The sequence below is a fragment of the Sinocyclocheilus grahami genome, unplaced genomic scaffold (genome assembly GCF_001515645.1).
Source record: "Sinocyclocheilus grahami isolate Dianchi unplaced genomic scaffold, SAMN03320097.WGS_v1.1 scaffold355.1, whole genome shotgun sequence".
Lineage (NCBI taxonomy): Eukaryota > Metazoa > Chordata > Actinopteri > Cypriniformes > Cyprinidae > Sinocyclocheilus > Sinocyclocheilus grahami.
The window spans coordinates 1,381,594-1,393,188 of NW_015505534.1; the positions used below are offsets into that span (position 1 = coordinate 1,381,594).

Sequence of the window (11,595 nt, forward strand, 5' to 3'; positions counted from 1 at the left end):
TTCAAGCAATTCTGAAGTCTTTGCTTAGATTTTTCAGGTGTGCTTGATTAGGAACGGAGCTAAACATAAAAGCAACACGCAAACTAATTATAAATTAACAAAATGCATGTCAAGCCACAGAATGCTGCTGATACTACAAATACCCACATGCAATATAAGACATAATGAAAGGAAACATGTTTTGTTTGTGTGAGCATATGTAAGAAAATTAAATAAAAAAATAAATGCGTATGAATATGGAATAAAAAGGAGGTGAAGGTGTGAGAGGTTAATGTCTGTTACCTCGTACAGGAAGTCTCACAGTGAGGTTCATGTTGCACAGATGAGCCTGACAGCACTCCACTATCTGGTCAGGTGATGGAGGTGTTTTACAGGTCATCCTGCCCTGCTCATACACCTTAAAACAGCCCTTCTGAGACACTGGTGTCCCATCACTCAGTGTCAAAGAGGAGAAACACTGCTGACCCTTACAGCGGTCCCCCGTTGCACATGATCGACCCTCACACACACATTCGTGCTCTGTAGGGGCCACCCTTAACTCCTCATCTAGATAGAAGAGAAGGTAAAAATAAAAAAAACATAAGTGTGTGGTGTTACACCCTCAGCTGGGTGTAACTGCCTTAATGAAACTGTATTAGCAACCCTTTTTTATTTTCTTAATGCAAATTATTTCCAAGTGAAATTTTTTAAATGTAGGGGTCAACAAACTACTTTCATAATGTGAATCATGCACAATAAGATAACTTTTTTTTCCAACCGATATACAGCGGGTAAAATAAGTATTGAACACATCACCATTTTTCTCAATAAATATATTTCTAAAGGTGCTTTTGACATGAAATTTTCACCAGATGTCGGTAACAACTCGAGTAATTCATACATACAAAGAAAACAAAACAAATAGAAATTAAGAAATTATAAATTAAACTGTAATAAAAATGGAATGACAGGGAAAAAGTACTGAACTACTGAAATGTATTTAATATGTCATACAAAAGCCTTTGTTGGTAATGAGAGCTTCAAGACGCCTCCTGTATGGAGAAACTAGTGGCATGCATTGCTCAGGTGTGATTTTGGCCCATTCTTCCACAGAGTCTTCAAATCTCTGATCTTTAGTTCTCATTTTCTATTGGATTCAAGTCAGGTGATTGGCTGGGCTATTCTAGCAGCTTTATTTTCTTTCTCTGAAACCAATTGAGAGTCTCCTTGTCTGTGTTTGGGATCATTGTCTTGCTGAAATGTCCAGCCTTTTTTCATCTTCATCATCCTGGTAATCTTCGTCATCTTTCTAATTACTGATAGATTTCAGCTGGTGTCTTGGCTTTCCATGCCTTTTGCACCTCCCTTTCTTCAGGTATTCAATACTTTTTCCTTGGGTCATTCCATTTTTATTACACATATCTTGAATTTCTGAACTTATTTGTTTTGTTTGTATGTATGGTTACTTTGGTTGTTACCGACATCTGGTGAAAATTTCAAGTCAACAGCACATTTAGAAATATATTTACTGAGAAAAATGGTGACGTGTTCAATACTTATTTTACCCGCTGTAAGTGCAAATTGTTTGAAGGTGTGATTTATTTATTTTTTTGCTTGTATTGAGTCACTAAGTGATTTATTTCATTCATCCATTCTTCAAACCACTTGTCACATGTTGGGCTGCAGGGATCTTGGAGTGTATTCCAGCGTCTTGGGCAGTAGGCTAAATGAGTAATTACTTTACAAAAATAAAATCATTAATGAATTCTATTAAATTACTATTACAGAAAATTACTTGGATTATGCAAGGTCCTTAAGGCATTTATTTGCTTTGAAATGAGAATTATTACAATCCTTCCAAGACTAAACCTTTCCAAAAAATGAAAGAGATAGCCTACTTTAATACCAAGCTGCAACATGGACAAATCTCACAAAAACATATCAGGAACATGGTCTGAGTCATACTTAATAATTTGAATAAAGGACCATAAAAGGCCATGAAATAGGTTTCTTTACATTAATGCAAATTTTAATTTGTTTTGGGGTGTGAAATGTGAACCAGACATGTGTTTGTCCAATTTTGTAAGATTCACCCATTTTAAATTACATACTTACCCTTTCATCATTACACTTTTGTACATTTAAATTAAGGTGTGAGGTAAAAAAAAAAAAGATTCACCTGTACTTGGCATCTCCACGGTAACATTCATATTGCACAATGTTCCCTGGCAACAGTGCATCAGCGTGTCCACAGTCTGGGAGTTTTTGCAGAGCACTGCCACTTCTTCACTACCCACAATGCATCCTTTCTGCTGGAGGGCTGTCCCATTCTCAAAAGACAGGGAGGAGAAACACTGCAGGCCCAAACAACGCTGGACATCACTGCATGATAACCCCTCACACACACACTCAACATCACCAGTGCTGCCTTTATCTGTGGAAAACACACACAAGAAAGACATTTCCTTTCATCTACAATTATGAGATGCTCAACCAAGACACATGGATATGCCTCTTTCTTCAACTACAGCACGTTTGTGTCAGCATGCCTATTGTATCTCAATGGCAGCTGCTTGGCTGACACAGAAATCCTTGGAAGTATGCCATTTATAATGGGCCATCATCTTTGCTCATGCAATGCTCATGGGTGCCCAGTTCTGCTGCCACAAAGTTTTGAACTAATCACCTAAATCTAAATGCAATATGACTAGTGACTCTAAAGCTGCAAGAAAAATACGGTTTATTAGGTGTCCAAGCAGCTTTGTTACTACATGGCTGATTTTCTTATTATTAGGGGTCTAAGCATCAAAATCACTACTCAGACCTGCATACATATCTGTCTGACACTAGGTGGTGCTAAAATAAAGCCCTTTGTGGTTTCTTCATCTCATTGTAATCATATAGGCAAAAATCAAAACCATATGATTTCATTCACAATTTCAAAAACTATTCATTAGTGACCAGATAAAGTTATCAAAAGAATTTTGATTTATTGAATCAACTGACACATATGGTGGGATATTTTTGTGTGAAGCCCATAGCTACTAATTGGTCTATATCTTGCAAGTGAAACGTCTGAACTGTTATTCTTCTGAAGGTTGGAACATTCTACACCAGGGTATTCAATTAAATTTCCAAGAGGTCCACTTTCTATATTTTCTTCTCAACAGAGGTCTGGACAATACTTTTTTGGAATAGTTATAAACTTCCATCAAACAGTAAACAGTCTAAATAGTCATCAAAGTTGAGGATATTGGATCCTGAGAGCCAAAGCAGTGGTGTCAGAATTGTTATACAAAAAAAGCTAAATATTTCATAAATTGAGCCCAATAGGACATTAATATTAAAAAATAAGATCAGATGTTTTATCAGACTAATATTATTTTTACATTTAGATACATATGGATGGCGGAAGGCTATGTTATTAAAAAAATATACTGTATGGGGGTCAGATTTTTCCTCTTGAGGTCAGGACCATTTTTTATTTTGCTTAAAATATGTATCTGCAAAAAATAATGTACATAATAAAATTGCTCTCATCATGAGCAGAAATCAAAGTTAACTAGTAATTTTACAGTTTCAGTTGTCTTTCCTTATAACTACAAATACTTTTTTCAAATTTAAAAAAAATTGTTTATTATGAAATGCTTTTACCATGCTGATAAATAATGCTAAATATAGTCGTGTGTATGACGAATTAATTGTATTTGCTGCATTGTTTTTTTTTTTTTAATTATGCGTTTTAACAAAAGTATGAATCGATTTTGCTGCATGTGGTGTTTTTGCTACCGTTGTTAAAATAACCACATTATCTGTAGCTCATGTAGTGTCTTTAGTCGGAGGAGAAGCAATGCGTGTATGTCTAGCATTGGAAAACACCCTTAGACACTAATATGTAACATGAAAGATGAATCATATTCTTCTAGGTCCCTCTTTGAATATGTTCCAATCGGTGTGATCAAAACAGTCCTGAGGCAGATATAACTACCTCTGGCCACCTTCTGATGATTTAGAAACCAGTTTCTTCCATTTCTGAAGTGGTTGGTATGCAGGCATTAACATAACAGAAGAGTGGTCAGAACGACCGAGGTGGGGGCAGGGGAAGGTTTTAGGTTGGTGTGGTTAAAATCACCGGCTCTCATGAATGATCTTTTGGGGTGTTGCCCGTTTTTGTCAAAGTTTGTTCAATGCACTGTCAGCCTTAGCCATAGATTTTTAAAGGATTGTGTGACAATGAAGACTAGTATCAACTTTGTTATCACTGAAATAAATTACATTTTTAAATAAAAGTAGTTTAGTAGTTTATAAACGCCCAGTCATACACAGAAAATATACAGTGAAACCACCAATATACTGCATGTCAGTCTTACCTTCAATACAGGCAGCAGGTGAAGCCAACACGACCACCAACAGCAGAATCATCTTACTGCTTAACATTTCAGGCCTGAAGAAAATAGGCATCACCACTGACCTAGAAGACAACAATCAGAGAAACAACAAAATATGATTACAGTGTTACAAACATCACAATCTTTCACATTTTTAAAAAAGTGTTTCACGAAGGGATGTTCATTTTGAACTTGTTCTTAACCGGCTTGTTAAATTATCATTAACCATTAACTGACAAAATTAGAAAGTAAATTAGAATTTAATTACATTTCAATGAATAAATGTCTGTGACCCATTAAAAATACTTAAATGCACAAATAGCAGAATTAAAATTTAGCATTCACACTTCACATCACGCACCTGCAGCACTTCTGTGAATGGAGAAAATCTGAATAAAATTATATACATAACTGGAATGAAATAAATAGACCTACACTAAATATATTTTACTTGCGTAATTAACAGTACAGATTAACACAACTAACGGAAAAAAATATGCGACAAGTACAATACACTGAGTATTGGTTCATTTTTGTAACACGCTCCATGAAGTTAACGGAAACTGAGAAAGCACATCCTGTTTCTTAATTTTAAGTTGTGTCCACTGTTATAAGGAAAAAATCCAAGTGATTGTGAGCACACACAACATATCAGTTCTAGCATTGTTAACTACACTGCTCAATGGTCTGCTGTGCAATCTATGCCTGAACATGAGTGAAATACAGAGCCTTGTTTACGTAATAGATAGCCTATTAATTTAGGACCCAAATGTTGCATCGCAAATTCGAATTTGTGCCGAATGAGGTAGGCTACATGAGCCCAAAGCCAGTAACAGTTTTTCTTTTTCTTTTTGTTTATTTTCCCTCCCATGAGGTACATGAGCCATAAAGAGAAGATAATTTTATGACCCAGAGAGATGAGAGGTACACGCCTACCCGAGAGAAGCATTCTCAAACCACATAGACGATGATGGTAACACTCTCATAGCCAGATGACATGCCTTTCAATATCTACAGAACATGCTTATAGCTCCCTTGTGCCCAGTCAACAAATGCTCTGATAGTAACAGCCCAGCTGCCTGTTCATTTACACAGAGACCACATGCTGCTGCAATAATCAGAGGACAAAACTCAGACACACAGCTAGGGTTTATGCAGGATGGGGGCACAAAGGGGCACTCTTGGGGTAAGAAGGGTGAGTTGGGTAAACTCATGGAGAGGAAGGGTTAGGTCAACCTCATTTCTGAAGTACTGTTATTGTTCTGTGTGTACAAACAACCTGCCAATTATAATAACTGCACTGAATATTTCACATAAATCAACATAAATCAGCATGCACTTCTGAAATGTCACAGTAATCAAAACCACAAATGAGCGACACAGATCAATATACCATATTCAATAGTTGACTTTTAGGGATTGAACAATTCCCAAAAGGGTCTGGCTGCAGCCTTGCACTTGCACTCTCAGACTTGCATTCTCAGACTTGCACTCTCAGACACTTGCGCTTCCGCTAGCGACGTCACTTGCAGTCTTTATTTTTTATTTTGTTCTATTTTTTATTACTTTTTGTTTGAATATCTCAACATTTTACAACAGTAGCCAGGTGGTGAAGACAAGAAAAAAGAAACTAAATTACAATGTCACTTGCAATCGCCACTTGCACTCTCCGCTACCTGCGACGTCACTTGCAATCGACACAAATCGTGGGTGTTGCCAATGGAGACAAGAAGCTGTGGTGGTGATTAAACGATTAAAACTAATTTAGTACTATAACATACCGGGTCCTGCAAGAAAAAGACAAGACCCGCAAATCCGTGACCACAGAACAGCAGAATATGAACGCATGCACAAAGTCTCTCGTTAAGCGTTTTCCTACTGTAGAAAAGTCCTGCAAGAAAAAGACAAGACCCGCAAATCCGTGACCACAGAACAGCAGAATATGAACGCATCGTCTATCTTTAAGCGTTTTCCTCCTGTAGAAAAACATAAACACTTAACATAAGTATTTGGGGAATATTTTGTGGGGTTTATTCATTTATAGGGGTGGGCGATATGACAAAAATATCATATCACAATTGTTTTTAAGAAATATCACGATTAACGATTTTATCACAATTCTTTGTCATGTTGGTTTTTACTATTTTGCAAGTTGTCTGAGCATTACAGCGAATTTTCATATTATAAAGACAAAGCCTTTCAAGGTAACAAAATATAAAAAAGAATGGCAGAAATTTTGGCCAAAGTGGGCAAAGACAAAAATCTTTGTCATTATTTTATCTTTGTCATTAAAAAATAAGAACAAAGTTACACATTATAAATACACATTGTACAAATAAAACAACAGTGCTTTATTTTAAGGTACAATAGGTGTATTTAGCTGGAGCATTCAAGAAATTGAATGAACAAATATAAAAATAAAACACCATTGATTCCTATCAAAGCAATTGTATTAAAGTTTTTCAGTTAAGAGTAGTGAGTGATTTTTCTCTTTGCGTTTTGTTGTTTTATTAACATTAAAGGAATAGTTCACCCAAAAATAAAAATTCTGTCATCTTTCTGTCAAATCTGTCATAGTGTCCCGGGATCGAATCCCGCCTCGTGGAATAATTTCTGCTTATTACAATATGATGGGAAATTAATAATAATAAAAATATGCACAACTGATAGCTGGCAGAGCTGCCATTATACCAGAAATATGCTTAACCTGTAAGGACCAATCCAGAGGAACAAAAACCTGGAAGTAGGAAGAAGGCAGTTGCTCAGCAGACACAGACAGTGCCGGATGGGCACTCAGTATACAAAATATTAGGAATGCCCTGTGACCAATGTAATGGTCATTCCAAAACTTAACAGTTTTTTTTGTTTGTTTGTTTTTTAATCAAGAGACAAGAAATAATGAAAATATGAGTACATGAACAAGATGTTTGTTTGCTCTATTGCAAGTTTAGTAATGTATAGCATATACAGTCACTCTATATGTTTGCATATATGATACAACTTGGATGTCAATACAAGGTGTAAAAATGGCCATAGTCACTGATTACACTGTTCAGGAAGTCAAACTATGAATTGCTTATAATGTTCTCAAAAACAGTTCAGAACTTATTACTGTTAAAGGATTTTTAATAGCCAATGGCAATGCTGTAGTAGGGCAGATGATGGTCAGTATTGCTGAAATTAAATTAACATCTTATTTTGTAACATATTTACATAAACACACTCAAAAATATTTAAATTTTTTTTTTTTTTTTTTAAATAAAGTGCATGATTCAATAGTAGATTTTCCAAATGATGCATGCCACAATGACTGGCCAATACTGGTTATCTCAAAATAACTGTAATTTGATTATTCATCTTGACTGATATTAGTCTTCCACTAACTATTCTTTTAATAATTTGAACTGACAGATATATTCTATATCCAGTTATAAATCAATTAGAAATCAATAACCACACTCCAGCCCAAATGCAGTGAGACTTCTCATTTTCTCCAGTCTTTTTCTACTTCTCTGATATGGCTCTGGTACCATTTTTTTATCATGCACATTTATCTTGATTATTTTTAGGACAAATCCACCTGCTTTCAGTAGAGAACAGATACAGGCCTGCACTGCCAGAGACCCAAATGAATCAGATCAAACAAAGATTGCTCAGATCAGACCCAAAACTTACAGGCATGTCAACACGCAACAAACACATGAAAAGTCTAACATGCACGACAGTCATACCTGTGTCTCATGCTCAGAGGTGCAGCCATGTGTGCACACAAAACTTAATCTGCCCTAAATGATGATGTCTAAAATCTGATCTACCCTCAGGGCTCTGCCAACCAATGCTCCTCTCGCTCTTCTAGCCTCATTCTGCTCTCCTTCTCTCTATTTTCTTTCTCTTGCATTGTTCTAGCTACACTGCCAGCTGTTTCTGACAGCCAAATTACAGTGCACAGAAAAATGATTGCTTACCCTCGCTCTCCATCTCAGACAGGGTGGACAAATTACACACTTTACCCAACTGTGAAATACCAGCTGCAAAGTTTCTGAGCTGAGGCAGGAAATGTAGAGTAAAAATATTGATGTGGACACTAGGGTTGGGCCGATAGATATCACGATGTTTGAGCCGGCATCATCATCGTTATTTGTTTTCCATGCCTTTCTGAATACGGATTCATGCTTCGGGCACACCCCCTAACTCCTATAATAAAATAACCCAGGATTCTGTTTTCCAAGGGTTTAAAATGACACAGGGTCAAATATTTCAAGTGTTAAAAAGCCCTTTAAAGTTATTGTCTCTCAAAAGAAGGAGTCAACTCTGAATCGATTACGGAGATGTTTAAAATTCAAATCCCATTTCTGTGGAGTTTACAGTCACACGTCACAATTGAAAAATTTCATTTCATTTGCATAATGCCTGCCTACATTCTGCTTGTATAACCCCAGTGAAAACCTGAACTCCTCTCAAATGCTGTAGCTCGTTTATGTGGATAACCTGTCGACAAAACGCTATCTGATGCTTTGAGGACACTAGGAGAAATTATGCCTGTCTAGAACATGCAGAGACAAGAGGAGTACACAGTGAACAACCCCAGTGCCCTCCTGGAAGGCCTCTTACCAAATCAGATTAAAGGGCCTGAACTAACTGCAGCATACAGTATAATACTATAGGAATATAAACAGAGTAATATTTTCTTTCTGTTTTCAGACACCTAAATTCACTCGTTGACACCACTATGTTCATTGAAGTGAACTTCTGTATACTGATTACATTATTAATAGCATTAGTACTAGACAGTACTGTTGTCTGAACACCTGATGCACGAGACAAACAAAATGGGAAACACTTCGGGAGTTTTGAAGATGTTATCTGATGGTTAACTTAAATTCTACAGGATTTCCAGGGGGTGTGGGTTACATTATTTAATGTTCTGCCCGGAAACAAAGCCATTGTGACCCCAAACCCCCTCATTGTAGAAGAAAGCTGTTGTGTTTACAACTGCGACAATGAGCACTTATTAGGATCAACTAAACACTGGATTTTCAAAAGCATCTAAAGTTCAAAGCATGGACTTTGCGCCACAGTTGCAGTACTTGCATGATGGTTACAGATGTGCAGATCAGCTCTAACATCACCTGAATTCGCTGTTAAAGATAAATCAACCATCTCATCACAAAAGAGGTGTTTAAGAATGTCTGAATTGCATTTTAATGTATTTTCAAAAAAGTTAATTAATAATAAAGAATAAATAAATCACACCATTGACCCCAACATACCGACATGTCATGATCTATGTATGATCTTGTCAAACAACTGAAAGCTAGCAGCAATCTCAAATGATTGCTTAATTTGAGCCGGATCCTGTTCTGGAAAATGTCTGATTTTGGATTTTTTGTTCCGGTAATTGTTTTTAAGGATCCGCCATTAGATCATGACAGTGCGTGCGTGCATATGAGAGCGAGCGCATATTTGGAGGTTATGCATTGGTCCTCAACATATTTTTGACCGTGACCAGTCAGCTTTCTTCAAACTCGCTCTCATTGATGTTTTGTGAGCAGCAGAACGTTTGGAGAGAGTGTAATAATACCAGAAATAATACTAAATAAAGTGAACTATTATAATGTATAAACATTATAAACACTATAAACTGAAACATAAAATACATCATTTTTGGTCATACAGATAAGAGTAAGACATAATTCGAAAGCACAAAGTGCACACTCAAAATAACAACAAAACATTTGTGATTTTAAATAAAGCAAGGATGCACGTTTAATTAAAACTGTTACTTATTTAAGTTTAACTTATTTAATTTTTTTGCATATTTATACCTATACTATGATTTAATTTTATTTTTATGAAAACAAATTTTGTTATTTTTAATGTATCTTAGATATACATTTTCCTAAAATCATCCTGGCAACCCATTTTTGACCCAGGGTTTGAAGCTGTGCCCTAGTTAGGTTAATGCAGAAACTTGTGAACGATGCTCTCTATATAATTGTGGCATCACCGTTTAGTGACGTCATTGAATGTTACGGGAAAACTTAAGTTGTATTTTCAGTGTCAGTCACAGCGCCTTTAATTGCTGTTTTGGATCCGGCAATTATTCATTTACAAATTAAGCACTGACTTACATCAATACATACCAAAACACATTACTCTAATTAGGAGCTCCATTCCACCTACCATACCTGTCAGAACACGTCCCCTGCACACGCACACACACACACACACACACACACACACACAGCATTCATGATCTTTGTCTTTCTGTGTATGGGACAGCTGGAAGGGCCCCAGGGAATTGGAGGGCCCCATGTGATATTGGCGAAACATATTTGGTAAATGCTCCAGTGTGAATTTGTGTTTGTGCTCTGAAAAGCGTCAAATGTTTCTGTTTGCAGCGTGTTTTTGTATTATTAAGCAATGTAGCCAATCACAGACAATCTGTTGACTTCTTAAACTCAGTGGCTAATCAGAGATGTTAAAGTTATCCATTCACCGCTCGAATCGATGAAGTGTTAAGTGCCAAGTTCTGTGCGTTCGCAAATCATCTTACCGTAACAAAGTGTAGACACAATGCAAAGAAGAGATTCAGTGATTGTAAAGAAGGTTTGTGAGATTGCGATGAACTGAAGTGAGTGACAGCTTTTCAGTGATTAGAAATGGAGCACTCTTTGCATGCTTGACAGGCAAAATATAAATCATTCAGAAATTGAATAAAAGCCATGTTTTTAACGCTGCTAAGAAGACCAATGGCCGCAAAGTCTAATGATTCACTCTCAAAACTGCAATGGACAAGACAAAAAATATGATATGGCAACCTTCATGTTTTTTGTATCATCAACCATAACTCCTTCAAAAACAGCTAGAAACCTTGGAGTTGTGATTGATGATAAGCTGAATTTCTCACACCACATTGCTAAAACTGCCTGGTCCTGCAGATTTGCTTTATACAACATTAGGAAGATCAGGCCCTTTCTTTCAGAACATGCAACACAACTCCTTGTTCAATCTCTTGTTCTATCCAGGCTGGACTATTGCAATACTCTCTTGGCACGTCTTCCAGCCACTTCTATCAAACCTCTCCAATTAATCCAAAATGCTGCTACAAGATTAATCTTTAATGAGCCGAAAAGAATGCATTTCACACCTCTGTTCACAAATTTGCACTGGCTACCAGTAGCTGCTCGCATTAAATTCAAGGCATTAATGTTTGCCTACAAAACCA

At 36.5% G+C, this 11,595-nt stretch overlaps 1 protein-coding gene across 1 annotated transcript in view; it reads right to left on the bottom strand.

The window, feature by feature from the left end:
* LOC107548806 (activin receptor type-1-like) overlaps positions 1-11,595 on the bottom strand; it is a 35,902-nt gene that overhangs the window by 21,545 nt on the left and 2,762 nt on the right. The window contains exons 2-4 of the mRNA XM_016229626.1: positions 4,350-4,450; positions 2,159-2,413; positions 283-546 (exon numbers count right to left, since the gene is read on the bottom strand). Of these exons, the coding sequence (XP_016085112.1) occupies positions 283-546; positions 2,159-2,413; positions 4,350-4,440 (610 nt within the window). The 5' untranslated portion in view covers positions 4,441-4,450. The remainder of the gene's footprint in view (positions 1-282; positions 547-2,158; positions 2,414-4,349; positions 4,451-11,595) is intronic.